The 20,233-nt window shown below is 38.0% G+C and overlaps 1 protein-coding gene across 1 annotated transcript in view; it reads left to right on the plus strand.

Moving 5' to 3' along the window:
• Positions 1 to 20,233, plus strand: part of Cyp7b1 (cytochrome P450 family 7 subfamily B member 1) — a 164,891-nt gene that overhangs the window by 125,088 nt on the left and 19,570 nt on the right. The window contains exons 2-4 of the mRNA XM_050142016.1: positions 3,536 to 3,672; positions 11,170 to 11,760; positions 12,216 to 12,422. Coding sequence (XP_049997973.1) covers positions 3,536 to 3,672; positions 11,170 to 11,760; positions 12,216 to 12,422 — 935 coding nt within the window. The remainder of the gene's footprint in view (positions 1 to 3,535; positions 3,673 to 11,169; positions 11,761 to 12,215; positions 12,423 to 20,233) is intronic.

Consider the following 20,233-nt stretch of genomic DNA (forward strand, 5'->3'; position numbering starts at 1 on the left):
AGGGAACTCCTACAGCTGATAAACACCTTCAGTGATGTAGATGAAAATTAACTTTAAAAAAAATCAGTAACCCTCTTACATATAAATGATAAATTAACTTAGGAAAAAAATGGCACTCTTCATAATAGCCAAAAATAATATAAACTCTCTTGGGGGTAAGTCTAACTATGCGAATGAAAGAGCTTTATGACCAGAACTTCAAGACATTGATGAAAGAAATTGAAAAATATATCAGAAGATTGAAAGGTCTCCTGTGCTCATAAATTGGTAGGATTAGCATGGTAAAAATGGACATCTTAACAAAAACAATCTTCCATGTAGTCCCGACCAAAATTCCAACATAATTCTTTACAGACCTTGAAAGAATAATACTCAACTTCATATTAAAAAAACAAAAAAACTCAGGATAGCTAAACCACTTATGTAAAAATCAAACAAATTTTTAAAAATTTTTAAAAGAAAGAGAATAGGGAAAAGGTATGAAGAATAAGATCCATTTTTTTCTAAAACATGGCTTGTTTCCACATGTCTGTGCAGATATACTTAAATACTGCCATGTCTGTTATATTAGTAATAAAATAAACTGTCTTTCAAATAAAGAATGCAAAATCTTCCTATGATTTCTTTTGCAACTCGGTTTTTATTTTGCACTCCCCCCCCCACACACACATACACGGTGGCTCTGCTGCTTCTATTTTGTTCAAGTCTACTGTGTTAGTATGTGGGAAGTGAAGACAGTTGATAGGGTTAATACAGCTGCACTAAAGCCCTTGATGAGATGATGATAATCTTGATCTTTGATTAAATCTGAGCTAGTAATATTTATGATTGATCACAAGCATGAAGCACATAGTATCACAGATGGACCAGAGAACTGAAGTCCTTCTGAATATTTGTTTTGATCCCTTCAAGGATAAAAAAAAAAGGATTATTCAGTTTGTCTTATTTTTATCTTAAATCAGATTGTATTTACTAGATAAATAGATAAATGACTGGAAGAAATTTTGCAACACAAGTTTGCTAATGTCAGAGATCAAAAAAACAAGAAACTTTTAATTCATAGTATTTTAAGGAATGTTTCACATGCTTAAAATTACTTAATTAGTAATATTTAACAAACAATCCTAACTGTAGTCATTATTTTAAAAAAAATTCTTCATGAAATGGTAACAAAATACAAAACTCAGGAAAATTATACTGAGGTTTTGAGGGTTTCTTTTTCTTTGTGTGATGCCAGGAATCAAACCGAGAGTCTCATTCGAACACAGTAAGCAAGCACTTCACCTCCGAGATCTCCCACATGCTCTGCACCGGCATCTTTATTGTTCTCAATAACATAGCAGATTTTTCAAGCTAATTCATTGTCGTTCTTCTGATTATGTAATTCCAGCCCGATTGACAACTGATAACAAAGAGCTTCATGTTGGCAGCTAAACTCTGTGACATTTGACACCCGGAGCACAGCAAGAGCTCTCGGATTTGCAGTAGACTGTGTTCACTGCATGTGTCTGTCATTGCAGCCAGAGCTCTTCATTGCTGAGATAATATTTTTTTAATTGGGTTCATGGATTGACTGATTTTCCTGGGTGGTTGAAAGCACATTTGTGGGGCTGCAGAGTTTACAGAATGTTCTTAACCTTTAGGCAAATGTCTTCACATCTGAGACCTGAGATTCTTTGGCCACGAAAACAAGCCTTCAAGGTGACATCTGGTTCTAAACTCTTTGATCAACCAGATGAATGGAAAACAAACACATTGAATAATGTGGCTTGTTCATTCTAAAAAGCACACCTCCTTTCAATGCGCAAAATTCACTAAAGTGTTTTTGAAAGCCTTCAAGTTCCATGTGCACCATTACCCTAAAGCTTTAACATACATAAATACAATGAAGTCTTATTAAGATTTAATGAACTCATACCCTAAATTTGTAGAAGATGTAAGTGCTTCTGCATACAGTTGGGAGGTAAATGACCTAGTCTACATAACTGAACACCCCATGCTACTATGAAATGAAATATGGGAGTCTATGAAATTAAATAATCAGCAATTGAAATGCATAGTTTATAAGCAATTTAATTCTTAGATTAGATCTATTACATAGCAGTTTGGTGTATTAGTTTGTTTTCTGTTGCTGTGATAACACGCTAGGCTAAAAGCAGCTTGGGTGAGAAGGGGTTATTTATTTGGTTTAACATCCCATGCAACAGTCTACCATTCAGAGGTATTGGAGCAGGAATTCAGCCTGGAACTGAAGCAGAGACCATAGTGATGGGAAAACTATCAACCAATCACACTAGTTAGGGTGTGGCTACCTGTAGCCTAGGTAACAAAACTGATAGGATACAGGTGCACTGTCTCTCTGCTCAGTGCCTGCCGGACCGATTGGATTTCTAACCTCCCACTCCTGTAGCATGAGTTTCCCCTTTTCAACTATTAAAAAAAATAACTGTTATTCTTGAGCTGGTCTGGTACCGACCTAATTCGTCAACACCATAGCTTTCTCTCTGTCTCTGTCTCTCTTTCATCTCTCAGTCTTTCTCCTCCTTCCTTTCTTCCTCTCCCTCTTTCTGGCTAGGACCAATTGGCTTATAATTTCCAAGATCACCTACCTTTGGGAAACAGCCCACAGTGGGCTAGGCTATCTCCCATTAGTTAGCAAACATGAAAATATCCCACAGACATGCTCACAGGAGAATCTGGTGGAGGAAACTCCTCATTTGATCTTTCCTCTTCCCAAGTGTGTCAAGTTGACAACCAAGATCAGCCATCACACTTGGCAAGTACATAGCCAACAACCACGAATGTTAGTTTACACTAAGTTGGGGGTTGCTAAAGAGAAAGATCAGAGACTAAAGACACTTGAGCTCTCTCAGAAGACCCCAATTCAATTTCCAGGACCTACGTGGTGACTCACAACTGTCTTTCATTCTACTTCCAGGGTATCCAATGCTATCTTTTGTCCTCCTTGATCACTTGGTACACAAACATATATGTGGGCAAAACTCCCATATACATACAATAAAATTGTAAAAATAAAATAACCAAGTTTAGTTCTTACTAGATTAAGTAGGTAACATTTATAGCATGAATTGCAAAAGACAAAAGGAAAATCAGACAATTAACTTTTTTTTATCAGCGTTGTACCAAACTGACACTTTTGCAAAATACATTCTACAAATCGATTTGGTTACCTACTGATCCTCTTAGCCACAGACCCTTCAGGTGTACAGTGATAGAAAACTGGACTTATGATAAATCCATCAGCCCGTGACTTAGCTGTCAAGCAGTGGTGAAATCCTTCTAAGAAAAATGGTATCAAAAGATGACCAACAAAAGCAAGGAACTGCAGTACCTACCCAATATCCACACAAACCGAAAGCACTATAAGCCCGTGTCAGTGACCACTCAAGAACCAATGAAGTATGAAACTGAGACCTGTGCAGTTCATGTGTTTTTATTTAGACTGAATACATAACCTGCATGTATTTAAACATGGATGATTTCATTTTTTCTTTGATTTCTTTTCTTTTCATAGGCGACCTGGTGAACCTCCCCTGATAAAAGGTTGGCTTCCTTATCTCGGCATTACTCTGAAGCTCCAAAAGGACCCATTAGCTTTCCTAAGGACTCTCCAAAGGAAATACGGCGACACTTTCACTGTTCTGATTTCAGGTGGGACACTTTGCGCGTGGCTTCCACTCTTGCTGGCTCTTTAGGGCCTCACATTTCCTCACGGGCAACATGTGGAACATTCATCTAGTCTTGTCGAGCAAAAACAAAAGAATGGCTCGCGGGAGTGCAGTGATCATCATGTATACAACCTGGTTACAGGCTCCTCCACTACTTCCTAAGGATTCTTTTTTTTAAAAAAATATTTATTTATTTATGTATACAATATTCTGTCTGTGTGTATGCCTACAGGCCAGAAGAGGGCACCAGACCTCATTACAGATGGTTGTGAGCCACCATGTGGTTGCTGGGAATTGAACTCAGGACCTTTGGAAGAGCAGGCAATGCTCTTAACCTCTGAGCCATCTCTCCAGCCCCTTCCTAAGAATTCTTTTCTCCTGGTCTGACTTGTCAATTTGTTTTGGGTCGGCTTAGGTTATTTGGTAAGAGTTTGAAGAAAAGAGCTAGGATGTGTTTTGAATGAAGGATTTCTTCACAGAGCGGCGTTAGGAGTGTAAGGAAGTTCGGCAGACAGTTCAGAGTTGGCATACCTACTCTCCCTTGGTCTCAGACTCCCAGCTACTACATTTCATATGGCACTTCATTCTAATGGATGGGCTGATGTGGTACACTAATTCACAACTCTAAACATCTGAATTCGCCACATAATCATTTCTCTTCTCTGGCCTTGCAAGCACTAGTCTGGAGTGATTTTTCTGCATTTAAACTGTTGATTACAGTTAAGACTTTCAAAATGCTTTAAATACAAAACACGTACCTGTTCCCATGACTCTCCTTGTTACATCACAAGTCCTTCTCATTCCTATTATTTCTTCACTTGGAATCTTTGTCCTTAACTTGGAGCCATATTATATGTCTCCTGCTTGCGTTTTAGTTTCAATATTCTCTCTCCCTTCCTTTCTCCCTCCCTCCCTCTTCTTTCTTTCCTTCCCTTTTTTTCTTCTTCCCTCCCTTCCTTTGTTATTTACTACTTCTCTCCCACCCTCTCTTTCCTTGGTCCTCTCCCCTCTCTCCTTGTCTCCATCCTTCCATCCTTCTGTATCAAACTCTACCTCCTAGATATTTTTAGAAAGCTACCTGCATTTGCTGTCTCTAGCAGCTTATCTTCTAGAGTTCCCCTAATGGTACCCAGTTATCTACTCTTATTCATGGTCAAGTTTATCCTAAATATTCTGTCTTGGCGTCTTACTCATCTCTGGTTTCTCCTTGAAGCATCCAGTTGCTTCCAACTGTCTTGAAACTGACCCTTCAGCTTCCTCTATTGTCTCTGAGTGTCCTTATTGTACCATATGTATGAATGTCTTTCTATATCAGTACATCTCTTTTAAGTTTTCCAATTTTGTGGAGTACAGGTTTTCGAAATAGGACCTGATGATTCTCTGGATTTCCTCCGCGTCTGTTGTTATTTTTCCTTTCATTTCTAATTTTGTTAATTTGTGGATATTCTCTCGCTGACTTTTGGTTAAGTTTGGATAAAGGTTTGTCTATTTTGTTGATTTTTTTCTCGACGAACCAACTCCTTGTCTCATTGATTCTATGTATTGTTTTCTTTGTTTCTATTTTGTTGATTTCAGCTCTCAATTTGATTATTTCCTGCCATCTAGTTTTCTTGGGTGAGTTTGCTTCTTTCTGTTCTAAAGTTTTGAAATGTTTTGTTAATTCACTAGTATGGGATTTTTTTTCAGCTTCTTTATATAGGCATTTAGTGTTATGAACTTTTCTCTTAACACTGCTTTCATTGTGTCCCTTAAATTTGGGTATGTTGTGTGGTCATTTTCATTGAATTTTAGGAAGTGTTTAATTTCTCCCTTTATTTCTTTATTGACCCATTGATGATTCAGGTGAGCATTGTTTAATTTCCATGTGTTTGTTGGCTTTCTGGAATTAGTGTTGCTGTTGAATTCTAGTTTTAAGCCATGGATATCTGATAAGCTACATGGGGTTACTCCATTTTTTTTTTGTATCTGTTGAGGTTTTATTCTACTCCTAAAGAACTAGTGCTACCTTCTGCTTGTAATGACTTCTGTAACCTTCTGTAAACATTTGAGTAATAAAAGGATGGAGATTCAACTTGATTAACCATCCAGGAGGTTAGTTTTAATTCACCCATGAACAGGCAACATTACTTTTTGTTATAATTTACTCTTTCCCCTGACAGCTGACAGATCTCTTCCAATGACAATTGCACAAGCTGCAATTTCAAAAAAAAAAAAAAAATGGAAATGAAAGCAGCCATACATCTTAGAAAGACTTTTAACATTTCATATGATTTTCCCAAGACCCCTATCCAGTCCACTCCCATCACTTCTTGCTAATTGCCTTGTGCTTACAGTCCCATTAATATGCCTCCTTGCTGGAACATTCCTGCACACATCCATACCTTTGTGCCTCTGTCTTTCCTTTTGCGCCTGTTTCTGCTAGAGCTCTGCTCTCACCTGACCTTTGAGCCCCACTGCACATCACTTTCTCTTCAGATCCTTTCCTGTCCATATCATCCAACCTTAGGAATCCCATCACTAGGGCCCAGGTATCTACAGTACCTCTCCTTGGTGTAATTCAGACAACTAGGCTTTACCACATACTCACCTGTCCATCTCTGTCTTTTTCTGTTAGTGACTCTCTTCCAGTTTAGCCCAGAGCTCAGTGCTGATTTAGTCACAATAAATGTTTGATGGGGGGAATTCCTAACATCTTAAAACTGATGAAATTCTATTAGGTAGACAAAGAGGATGCAGCCGGTGCTTCCTTTCTAGTTGCACTTGAAGCTAAACTAAAGCTGCAAACAAAGTCTTCTTTTTAAATAACTTCTAAAATGAAACTTCAAATTTCCAATGAGCAGTACAAAAATTATTATAACTTCTAGATTTCTCTTTTTGAGAACTTATGCAAAGGTTGCCTAAAATGATTCAACAAAAACTTGTAGACTGGGTAGTTTTATTCAGCATCTGGGAGATTTCGGCAAGAGAGTCTTGAGTTAGAGGTCAGCCAACAACATCCTGTACAAAATGAAAAAGAAAAAAAAAGCTTTATTTTATAAAGGCGGAAGCCTGAGAAAATAGGTCAGTTGGTAAAGTGCTTGCTGCGTAGTGCTATGTACTTAAAATCCCAATACTGGGAAGGAAGAGACAAAGGGATTAATGGATTCCCTGTCCAGTTGGCAGACACCAGGGAGCCAGCCACAGGTTCTGGTGAGAGACCCTCTCTTCAAAAAAAAAAAAAAAAAAAAAATGGGTAGCACCCGAGGAACAACTGTGGTTAACCTCTTTAACCTCTGGTGTTTACAAGCATCCATGAGTACATATATATGCACACATATACACACATACAAACCTAACAAACAAAAGCAATCAATCCATGCTCACTTAGGATATCTTAACCATAAATTCTAAGAAGTCTAACACTGACTTAAATATTGCCTGCCTAAATAATTTAGCCACCATTATGCTTTTGAATAATAAACAGCCACCATGGAATAAGCTTAGCTGCCTGACCCCCACCCCCATCAGTTTGGATATATACTTATTGAAAAGGTCTGTGAATACACAGTTTTGATGATCAGTTTGTGATAAAGCTCATTTAAAAAATGAAGGACAAAGTCATCCACCCTTGTCCCTGACGTGTGTGCTTCTTGCAGGGCACGCAAATGACTGTCATCCCCAAAAGTCCCATGGGACACAATTGTCACCTTAATAAAGAAATTGAAAGGTACAGCTTACTATGAGAAACCTCATAAATTCAAAAACCTGCACCATAAAATAGTTTTCTAATTGATTTTGTGTGTTAGTGCAATGGAATCATTTTCCTTAAATGTCACCCCAGAGAAGCTCTACTGTACATCAGTGTCAACTGCTAGAGAAATCTCCCTAATAAAGGGGACTGAGTACACACGGTAGTCTCTCTCAGCAGATAAAACACCGGCTGCCCATTCAGCCCCAACTGATGTATACATGGTGACATTCAGCCCAAAATCTGATGGAGAATTGCCTGCACGAGGAGACTGAGACCTTATAATTTTAGAAAATTAATTTGAAATCAGCTTTTTTTTTTCATATTCCATAGACTGAGCAACTGACTTGAATTTCCAGGCCTATGTCGATGTGGTATCAAATTCGACGTATAGACAGCAAAACTCATTTATTATCTAAAAGACAAACTTCTTGTGTGTAAGACTTCAAGGTGATTAGGTATATGTCCAAAAATACGTTCATCAAACTATTTTAATTATGTAGCATTAGCTTCCCAAGGAAATAATATAAAGAAAGCAAATAAGAGTATTGGGTTGGCAAAGCACTGATGGGTTATCTAAGAATTCTGGGACTAATAGTCACAGTCTGTTCCATAAAAGGGAAGAAAAATGAAATAATTGGCAAGGAAGATATTAAAATTGTTGGCCTAATTTCAAACTTAATGGGCAGAAAAAAATTATTTTATACTGTATCTTTTCAAGCATAGGCCTCATTTTGACATTTACGTTTTAGACAAATGCAAGCGCTGAAATTCTTAAAAATCAATATTTTACATTTACTTCTGACAGCGTTCTCCTCTCTTTTGAAAACATGGCAAAGGGTATTGTTTCTACACTCGGATCCCTGTGAACTAAGCTGCATGCCTGGTGACACGTGGCATTCATTTACACAAAATCACGCTGAACCAACGCTAATTTCTCTCCGAGCGTTCATAGCCTTCAAGATAACTTTTCAGAAAAATTCCTTTGTTAGGAAATTTAAATTCATTTTATAAATGTATATGTATTTTCCTAACTGTCTGATTACGGAACACAAAGAAACTCTGGTTTTGCATCTCACATTAGCAGATGGTGGACAGATGGTTTAAATTAATATTAATTTTGGAAAACTTAACTTAAATTGTTTATACTGAAGATTAAAAGTTGGAAAGCCAGCTTAAATCTCCAGGGTTATTGGTACTTCCAACTTGAAAAGTAAAATCAGAAAACCAAAATGTCCAGTTCTAACGTAATCCACATCTTCCTGAAGGAAGGTAAAAGGCAAGAAACAATGTCTTGATGGGGAAGAAAATTAAAATTGAAGTGAAGAAGAAAAGGTGCAGATGCTAGAGAGAAAAGTTACTTTGGTTTTCTTGGGGATTGGTCCTTTAAAAGAACTACTGCAAACACGAGAATAAGAACCTGATTTTGGATCCCTTGCACCAACATAAAAGTCAGGGATGGAGGAGTGTGTCTGTAAGTGTGTGGAGACAAGCGGGTTCCCTGGAGCTCACTGGCCAGCCAGTCTAGCTGAATTGATGAGTCCCGGGTGCAGTCAGAGATCTTGTCTCAAAAGCTAAAATGGAGAGTGGTTGAGGAGGATGACCATTTCTGTGCGCCATGTACACAAGGACTTGCACATACACATGCACACACACAACCTGAGACTAACAACTATGTTTTTTGAGTAAATGTATTAACAAGGACCTAATTCAAAAGGCGAATGAAAGTGGTAGGCAGAGAAGAATTATTGAGTTGAATACCCAGATCCACTTAAGAGTCTGGTTACAACTGTGTATATCTGTAATTTCAATATTCTAACACACACACACACACACACACACACACAATGGGAGGCAAACAAAAGAAAATTGCCTGGAAGCTCATTGGCCAATCAGCCTTGGGTACATAGCACAATAGCAGAAGAAACAAGGTGAAAGGTGAAAACCAACTTCCAAAAGTTGTCCTCTGACTTTCACAGGCACACTGTGGCACGTGCACACCCACAGCACATGCGCACCTGTACACCATACAGCACACACTGCGACACGTGCATACCCAAAGTACATGTGCACCTGTACACCGTACAGCACACACTGCGACACGTGCACACCCACCCACAGTCAATCAATTTTCATAATATGTTAAAGGTGTTTGCTGACTTGAACCAGTTATTTCACATTCCCCATTTATACTTTTATTTGAAATGAGCCTGCTTTTATCTTCTGTTAGGGGCAAGGTAAAGAGGGAGGGAGGGAGAAAATAAAAGGGGAGCAAGAGTGAGGAGAGAAAGTGATAAGAAAGATAGAAATAGAAGTAACAAGAGTGTGTCTGTTTCTCATGACTTGTGGAGAGAGCAGAAATCTGGTATTTATCTTGTCTCTATTTCAAAGGCCAACTTGTAGTAACTGGTAGTGTCTGGGCTGATACATTGTTTAAAAATTCCTTTTGGATTTAGATGAAAGTAGAAATTTGGTTTTAAAAAAAGTTCAAAATATTTTCCAAAGATTGTGATTTGCAAACTAAACTTAGTGCATACACGCTCTGAATTTCAGATACTGCTTTTAAAAAATCCTATTAATGTTTAAGAAAACCCATTCATTTGAGACAAAGAATGCATGAATCATCACCTGTGAAAATACACAGCTTTGCCTAAAATTGTCTCTTTTGAAAAATGAGAAAACTGACTCCCGCATTCTCATTTTTTTGCCAGGCAGATCCTGGCAATTTTAGTTAAGTTATCATGGTAAAGCAAGTTATTGAAAATGCCCAAATTTAATGGGGTCCTTTCTGCTGTTTTTGAAGCAAAACAAAGAACTAATGAAAACAAAACTCGACTTACTTTGCAGAAGGCGGTGCTAGTATCTGACCAGGATGAACAGCTAGGTCTGGACTACATAGCTTCTGTCTTGTCCTGCTCTGTTAAATGAATCAGGGGAATATGGAGTGGATAAAAATCACTGTAAGGAAAATAAATTGCATTGTAAGTGTTAAACTGCATTTAACACTTAAGTTATATTTTTTAAATTGCCTAATAAAAACATTTATACTGTCTCTAGGATTTGCTTTACAGTGTTTCCAAATCTTTATCTAAAATAATTTGTACCAATTAATTAAGTTTTGCAATATATTTGGAATTACCATAAATCACGAGAGGAAGTTTTTCAACTAAGAAAACTACAAACACACACACACACACACACGGTCAGGGGGATGCAGACAGACAGACAGACAGAGACAGAGAGAATGGAGTACACACACTAATAGCTGAACATGACCACTGAAGGGTTGCCCTAACGTAACTTGTGTTTTTAGAAAGAAAAGATGTACTCACTGTTGCTATTGCACGTCCTCACTCTAACCAGAAGAAACCATGAAGCAGTACTGCAGTGAGAAGCCAGAGCTGAGTGAGGGCAAGCAAGCTGCACTGCCTCAGTTGTCCTGGCTCTCAGCTGCTCAATGCAGGGGTTCGGCCAGGAACTCTCCAAAGTTTGTGCCCATTTTGAGAGACAGGCCATAGTGAGTGGTGAAGTTTAGAACTTCATTTACCTTCAAACTTTGAGAGCTTTTTTTCATAGCATCCTTCATTTTCAAAGCAGACAGAGTGGGCATTTGAGTGGAATGGATTCCTGTTCAATTTGTGCGATAAAACTGTTAACTTCTTAATAAAGTCTCTAATTTTGATTTAAATATTTTCAGACTGAAGATATGGGTTTTGCCTTGCTATCAAATAAATTATATTCTTTTTTTTTTAGGGAAGTATATAACGTTTGTTCTGAACCCCTTCCACTACCATCTCATAAGGAAAAACCCCAAACAATTCAGCTTTCAGGAGTTCAGCAAACAGTTATCATCGAAAGCCTTCTCCATCAAGAAGCTGAAAACTGATGATGACCTTAATGAAGACATTCACAGAGCCTACCTGTTTCTACAAGGCAAAGCTTTGGACAGTCTCCTAGAAAGCCTAACCCAACAACTGAAAGAAATCGTTGAGCCCCAACTACTAAAAACCACAGAGTGGAATACATCAAGACTGTTTCCATTCATTAGCTCACTGGTATTTGAGACCACATTTACGACTATCTATGGAAAACTTCTTGCTGGTAACAGGAAGAAAATTATCAGTGAGTTAAGAGATGACTTTCTAAAATTCGATGACACATTTCCATACTTAATATCCGATATACCCATTCAGCTTCTAAGACATGTGAAATCTATGCAGGAGAAACTTATAAGATGCCTCATGTCCGAAAAACTAGATCAGATGCATGGATGCTCAGAAATTGTTCAGGAAAGGAAAGAGATTCTGGAAAAACACTATGGGCGTGAAGACTTAGAAATAGGAGGTAAGAAGGTTCTAAATGATTACTCACTAAAATAAAATAATTTACAGGAGACCTTTGAGATGAAAGGAAAAATGGCGACCTTGAAAATTTTTATGCTCTTTCTAATTGGCTAGTGATAAAATGTTTTACTCTGAAACAACCCTCTGTGATAATTGATTTTTTTTTTTTTGCTGAAGTAGTAAAACAAGATACTTAATGACGATAATGAGAAAGAGTATAACTAAGCGGCGTTTACTCCCCTTATCTCATCCCCACCTTCCTGCCCCCCCAACACACATTACATTTTAAACTCTTCTCATTAAGCAGAAAATGAGACTTCAGAAGCCTATTGGTTCTCATTAGCATGCACTGATCCTTGGCTGGGTCTGTGTCCTAACATCTTTTAATTAGCACACTGCAAATCTAATCAGTGTAATAAACGCTATTAATCTTCCTTTTCACTTCTTTTCTCCCAGCCCATCATCTTGGCTTTCTCTGGGCCTCTATGGCAAACACCATTCCAGCTGTGTACTGGGCAGTGTATTATCTTCTTCGGCACCCAGAAGCTGTGGAAGCGCTGCGTGACGAAATTGACAGCTTCGTGCAGTCAACAGGTCAAAAGAAAGGGCCTGGACTTTCCATCCACTTCACCAGAGAACAATTGGACAGCTTGGTCTGCCTGGGTAATTTATTTTTATCTGTTATGAAGAGAAGAAGGTAGCTCTCTGCAAACTCACTTTATCACTCATAGCTGTTTACCAAGAGGTGGAGGACACAGCTGCCTAATTGACATAATAACACCCATTTACATCAATTATAAATTATGTAGTTTATAGCCGTAGATACTCTCGTTGCATGTAAACATTAAGTCCTAGCTAATTAACTATGCAAGGTATGAAAAGGGCTAAAGCAAAGCTTTGCAATTATTTGGTGGAAAATGTGTATGCCTATTAAGTCATTTGATTCCAAGCATCTGTTGGCCTGCTGATGCTTCCCAAACGCTGCTGCACTGTCTCGACAAGAAAAGGATTCCATGGCTAAACAGGAAAATATTTCAGGGGGGCAGTGTGTGTGCAAAAAGCACTTCTTCCTCCTTAAAATGGTGTCTGCATTTTCAGGCGCAGGTCACGGTGTTTTGTAAGGTTTGGAGTATATGGTTCTTAAGTGGAAATCTGTTCATTGTAGGTTAAGGGTTTCAACACGGAAATAAAAGGAGTGAAGCAAAGAAAGAGTGGAAAGAAAGGAGAGCTAAATGGAGGGAGGGGTATGAGGAAGGCAGGGAATTAGGAGAAAACAAAACAGCTGTAGACAGCTTCCTTTAGACTTCGATATTTTTTAAAAAATATTACTGATTTGTTAAATAAAAGTAAACATTATCTCAAGTCTATCTGAGGCCCATAGGAGCTGGTTGTTTTGCTTTCTTCTTCTCCCTCCCCCTTTTTTCTTTTGCTTTTCCTCAGTCAGTCTTACCCCTGCCATGAACCCTTGATCTGCAGCAGCAATTGTATTTCCATTTCCTGAGTTTGAGCAGGCTGCTTGTTCCCATGATGTAGGGAACTCGTATTTCTAAAGCTAATTCCCTCTGTATTCATGCCTCACCTTATGACATTCTTGACTATATAGTACTTTTAGTTTCACAATGCATTTCGGGAAAATGCATTGTTTATATGTTTTCTATTTCCTTGGTTATTTGACTTAATAAGACTAATTAGTCTGTGTTGGCCTCAAGTTTTCATGCATCAAATATTTCCCCTCTCGCTCTCTTGGAAAATTCTGAGATATTAGGTACTAATAGTCTTGATCACAGTTAACTGCTTCTTGGCGCTAATAAGAGAGACAGACTCAAGTGTTACAAGGATGGATCCCCCTGGCCTGGCCGAGAGCCATGAAGGGAAGCAGCAGCCACTGTGATTTTTACTGCAGTCCATTATGAAAATTTGTCACATGTAGTCTGAATTATCAAAAAGATTTCTTGTTTGGAGGAAGAAAATACTCCCATCATTATCAAAATGCTAACGTTGTTTTCTTTTTATTGCAGAATTCTTAGGGAACTAATACCCAAAGTTTATGTAGATTATGGATAGTTGCCTATACTTGGATGAGTAGTGTTTTCTGAGTTGATTGGTTTCTATGGAGATTTAGGTTGCATTTTCCATATATCCAGGTAATTATCCCTTCATTTTAAGAATGGGATGATCAGGAAATAAAGCAAACGAACTCCAAAGACTATGTTTGTATTCTGCACATGATTATTACTTTTGACAGTTTACTCGAAATTCATCAACTCTTTATTTATAGTAGCAGTTTGTCCTTGAAATAAAAGATTGTATTTTTAAAGTGCCATGTTAAGAAAGAATTGCTTGGATTTATTTGACCAGAAGAGCTAAGTTTTGAAGTTGTAACTTAGGTCTGTGTAAGTCCACAACTAGACTTAGAAGCTCCCACAAACTTGCAGCTCTCCCATGCTCAACCAATGAACAGAAACAACAAAATCTTTATTATTATTATTATTATTATTATTATTATTATTATTATTATTATTATTATTATTATTATTATTATTATTATTATCATTAATTATTTTCACACATTAATCCTGACCTAAGTTCCCCCTCCCTCCAATCCTCCTAGTTACCTAAAACCTTATTTCTCCCCCAGATCCTCTCTTCATTGCCTTCCCTTCAGAAAAGAGCAGGCATCCGGATAGCAACTAAACACCACATTACAAGTTGTAGTATTAGGAGCAGTGGGGCTGTATCCCCGGCACCCAGCTGCCCACATAGCTAGCTTATGCCCTGAAATAATTACACGAAAACTGTATTCTTTTGAACACTGTCTAGCCCATTAGTTCCAGCCTCTTATTGGCTAGCTCTTACATATTGATCTAACCCATTTTTTAATAATCTGTGTAGCCCACAAGGTGGCTTACCAGGGAAGATCTTAACCTGTGGCTGTCTGGAGTGGGAGAATCATGGTGACTCCCTGACTCAGCTTCTTTCTCCCAGAATTCTGTTCCGTCTACTCTGCCTACCTAATTTTCTGTCCTATCAGGGCCAAGCAGTTTTCTTTATTAGTTAACCAATGAAAGCAACAGATAAGATACAAGACCCACCTCCATCAATCATTAATATTTATTTATTTTCACCTTGATCATTTCTTTCCTTTTATTGAAAATAGATTTTTTTTTCTCACATAATGTATCATGATTATGGTTTCCCCTCCCTCAATCCTTCCAGTTCCTTCCCTCCTCCCCTCCCAGGTGGACCCACTCTCTGTTTTTCCTTAGAAAACAACGAAGTTTCTAAGAAAAAAAATAAAATAAGATAAAATGAAGGCTACCACATTGGACGAAAAACAAAAACAAAATACAAATGAATAAAGAAGAACAGAAGGCAAAGAGTGCAAGAGAAGGCACAGGAAACAAAGACCCACTCATTCCCACACTCAGGAATCCCATAAAATGTTTGGGAAGTATAATGTGTACACAGAGGACCTTGTCCAGACCTATTCAGGCCTTGGGCATGCTGCCTCTAGTCTTTGTGAGTTCATATTTGTGTCAGTCTTGCTGACTTAGAGGCCCCGGGTTTCTGGTTATCCTCTATCTTTAAATTCTCTGCCTTTAAATTCTTTCTGCCTGCTGTTCTCTGGGTTTCCTTGACCCCTAAGGGGAGGAAGTTAATAGAGTCGTTCCAGTTGGGACTGAGTGTTCTCTGCATAATGCCAGGCTATGGATTTCTGCAGGTTTTTTTCTTTGTTTGTTTGTTTGTTTGTTTCATCTTACTGCAGGAGGATGATTCTCTAGTGATGGCTGAGCAACAAACTAATATGAATAGAGCAGAATGTCATGAAGAATCACTTTATTGCTACATTTTGTTGTTTTTATGGTTGTTGATTTTTTTTTCTTTTTTACTCTCTCATACAAAATAACCCAACCACAGTTTCCCCTCTCTCCACTCCTCCCAGATCCTTGTCTCACCTCCAGGCTCCCCCAGATCCACACTGCCCCTCCTTTTCTCTTCATAAAAGAGCAGGCCTACCAGGGATATCAACTGAACAGATCATAGCACAAACTCTCCTATCAAGGCTGAAGGAGGCAACCCAGTAGGAGGAAAAGGGTCCAACAAGCAGGCAAAAGAGTCCAAAATACCCGCACTCCCAGTGTTAGGCATCCAACAAAAATCGCAAGCTGAATAACCACAGCACATGTGCAGAAGGCATAGCTCAGACCCATAGAAGCTCCATAATGGTCACTTCAGTCTCTGTGAGCCCCTCTAAGCCCTGCTTAGCTGATTCTGTGTATGGTGTTCTCTTGCTGTCCTTGACCCTCCTGGCTCCTACAATCCTTCCCTCTTTTCTGCAGGGTTCCCTGAGCTCTGCCTAATCTTTGGTTGTTGGGTCTCTGCATCTGCTTTCATCAGTTACTTGAGGAAGCCTCTCTGATGACGACTGCGCTAGGTACCAACCTATGAGCATAGCAGAATATCATTAAGAATTATTACATTGATTTTATTTATCTATCTAATCTATCTATCTATCTATCTATCTATCTATCTATCTATCTATCTAGTCAGTCATTTTTGATTCTACCTTAGGTCTCTTGAGTCATCCAACTTCCAGTTCCTGGCCACTTACATAATGTTGGCATGGACTCTTTCCCCTGCCTTGAGTCTCAAGTTAGACTAGTCATTGTTGGCCACTCCCACAAGCGCTGAGTGACTATTCTTCCAGTGCTTCTTGTAGGCAGGACAGGTTGTCAGTCTTGGGTTTTGTGGCTGAGTTGATGCCCCAGTCCCACCACTGAGAGTTCAGGTTAAATATTTCCCATTACTAGGAGTCCTAAGTAGGGTCACCCTCATATATTCCAAGAACTTTCCACTGCACTAGGTTTCCACATCACCCCCTAAATGCTCAGCTATTCCAGTAGTCCCTCCAAGTACTCTTTCCCTCGACACCTCCCTCCCTGACCTGATTCCTCCTGATCCCATTCCCATCTGCCTCCAGTCCATCCACAAAATATGTTCTCTCTCTTTCCCAGGGAGATCTGCAAATACATACTCTCCTGACCTCTCCTCTTTATCTAACTTCTCTGGATCTGCAGATTAACATGATTTTCCTTTACTTAACAGCTAATATACACTTATAAGTGTATACATATGCATATGTTTGTCTTTCTTGGTCTGAGTTGCCTATCTCAGGGTAATTTTTTCTAGTTCCATTCATTTCTTGCAAATTTTATATTTTTTTCTAACACTGAGTAATGCTTTATTATGTAAATATATTACATTTTCAGTGTCTATTATTTGGTTGAGGGGCATATAGATTCCTTCAGGATCCAATTTCTTGCCATCATGAATAAAAGTACTACGAATATAGTTGAGCAAGTGGCCTTGTGGTAGGATAGAGCATCTTTTAGGTACATGTCCAAAAGTAGTATAGCTGGATCTTGAAGTTGATCAAACCCCAATTTTCTGAGGAATCACCATATTTATTTCCATAGTAGCATTCCCACCAACAATGGAGGGGTGTTCCCCTTGCTCTACATTCTCAACAGCATGAGCTGTCAGTTGTGTTATTGATCTTAGCCATTCTGACAGATATAAGATTGAATTATAAAGTAGTTTTGATTTTCATTTCTCTGATGGATAAGCATGTTTAACAGTCCTTTAAGTGCTTTTGAGAATCTCAAACCATTTGAGATTCCTCTGTTGAGAACTCTCTGTTTAGATATGTACCCCCATTGTTTTTTTTTAGTTTGAGTGTTTGGTTTGTTGATGTCTAGTTTCTTGTGGTATATATAATATGTATATATTATTCCTCATATCCTTTTGATATGGAGTTGATGAAAATCTTTTTCCATTCTATAAGGTGCCAATTTGTCCTATTGATGGTGTCTCTCACCTTACAGAAGCTTTTCAGTTTTATGAGGTTCCATTTATTCATTGTTAATGTTAATGCCTTCACTATCAGTGTTCTGTTTAGCCAGTGTCAATGTGTCAAAACTATTTCCCATTTCTTTTCTTCTGTCAGGTTCAGTGTGTCTGGTTTTATGTTGATGTCTTCAATCCAATGTGACTTAAGTTTTGAGCAGGATAATCCATATGGATCTATTTATTTGTATTATTCTGCATGAAAATTTCCAATTAGACCAGAACTGTTTGTTGAAGACAGTTTTTTTTTCCACTGGGTATATTTGGCTTCTTTATCAAAAGTCAGGTGTCCATATGTATGTAGATTTATGTCTGCTCTGTGTTTCAATTTCTGTTGATTAGTGTGTCTGATTTTATGCCAAAGGCATGCAGTTTTTGTTACTATAGCTCTGTAATACAGCTTGAAATCAGGGATAGTGATGCGTTTAAAAGTTCTTTTGCTTTTCAGGGATGTTTTAGAAAACCAAGGTAGTTTGGGTTTTTTTCATATGAAATTTGGGTATTGTCCTTTAAAGTTCTGTGAAGAATTGTGTTGGAATATTGGTGGGGATCGATTTGAATCTGTAGATTGCTTTTGTTAAAGTGGCTGGTTTTATTGTGGTAATCCTACTATAATCCACAGGCACTTCCTTCTGATATCTTCAATTCTTTCTTCAATGTTTTAAGTTTTTGTCATTTTTTTCATACTTTTCTTTCACTTGCTTGGTTAGAGTTATCCCAAGATATGTAGTGATAAGAGCGGCGAGGCTGTGTCCCCGGCACCCGGCCTCCCGCATGGCTAGCTTTACCTGAAATAATTACATGGAAACTGTATTCTTTTAAACACTGCCTGACCTATTAGTTCCAGCCTCTTATTGGCTAGCTCTTACATATTGTTCTAACCCATTTCTAATATTCTGTGTAGGCCACGAGGTGGCTTACCAGGGAGGATCTTAACCTGCGTCTGTCTGGAGTGGGAGGACCATGGCGACTCCTTGACTAAGCTTCTTCCAGCATTCTGTTCTGTTTACTCCACCCACCTAAGGGTTGGCCTATCAAGGGGCCTAGGCAGTTTCTTTATTAATAAGAAATCACTCCCACATCAAAGATATTTTATTTGGGTCTAATGTGAAAAGTGTTGTTTTCTTTATTTCTTTTAAGATCTGTTTGTTATTTGCATATAGGAGGGCTACAGTTGTTGCTGCTTGTTTGTTTTGAGTTTATCTTGTATCCTGCTGCTATGTTGTGTTTATTTGCTGTAGGAGTTCCTGGTGAGATTTTTAGTGTTTCTTATACATACCTTGACATCTTCCTTTCCTCATGACCTCCTTCAGTTGTCTTTCTGCTTTAACTAAGACTTTAAGTACTATTGTTGTGTAGGTATGGAGTGAGTGGACAACCTTGATTTCCTCCTGATTTTGGTGGAAATGTTTGATCTCGTGCCCCCTTTTAAGTGGATGCTGGCTATGAGTTTGTTGTAAATCACCTATCTTTTATATCCCTAGTCTTCCCTAGGTCTTTTATCTTAAAAGGGTGTTGGATTTTGTCAAATGCTTTCCTGCCATATAATGACATGGTCACTTAGGTTTTTTTTTTCTTTCAATTTGTTCATATGATGAAATAAGCTTATCTATATACATGTTATGGACCATCCCTGCATCTCTTGGATTAAGCCTCCTTGTTCATGGTGCATGATCTTTTGTATGTGTTCTCGGATTCAGTTTGTGTTTTATTGAGGATTTTTGTAGCAATTTTAAAAAGGAAATTGGTATGTAAATTTCTATCTTTTGGGGGTCTTTATGTGATGTATTAGGTAACTGTTGTCCTCCTAAAATTAATTGGGCAATGATGATTCTGTTTCTCTTTTGTGCAATAATTTGAGAAGTATTAGCATTATCTCTTCTTAGAAAGTCTGGTAAAATTCTACACTAAAACCATTTGACTCTGGGATTTTTGTTTTTGTTGCTGTTTTCTTTTTTTGGTTGGGAGACTTTTAATGACTGCTTCTGTATCAATAGGGGTTAAAGGTCTGTTTCACTTGCTTATTTGATATTTATTTAACTTTGGTAAGTAATGTGTATTGGAAAAAGTATTCATTTCTTTTACATTTTCCAATTTTGTGGAGTATGAAATTTTAAAGTGTGTCTTTATGATTCTCTGGATTTCTTCAGTGTTTGTTGTTATGTCTCCCTTTTCACTTATAATTTTGTTTATTTGGAATTCTCTCTCCTCCTTTTGATTTATTTGGATAAAGTTTTGGTGATCTTATTGGTTTCCTCAAAGAACCAACTTTTTGTTTCATTGATTTGTTGTGTTGTTGGTTTGTTTGTTACTATTTTATTGAGTTCATCCCTGAGTTTGATTTTTTTCTTGTTGTCTATTCCTTTTGGGTATGATTTTTTTTTCTTTTTTCTTTTAGAGCTTTTCAGGTATGCTGTTAAGTTACTAGTATGGGATCTCCCCATCTTTGTTGCTGTTGTTGTTGTTGTTTTTAAGTAGATACTTAGTGCAATTAGCTTACTTCTGATAACTGCCTTTACTGTGTCTCAAAAGTTTGGGTATATTGTGTACTCATTTTTATTCAATTT

Source organism: Alexandromys fortis, unplaced genomic scaffold (assembly GCF_014885135.2).
Source record: "Alexandromys fortis isolate MF-2015 unplaced genomic scaffold, M_Fortis_MF-2015_v1.1 scaffold_41, whole genome shotgun sequence".
Classification (NCBI taxonomy): domain Eukaryota; kingdom Metazoa; phylum Chordata; class Mammalia; order Rodentia; family Cricetidae; genus Alexandromys; species Alexandromys fortis.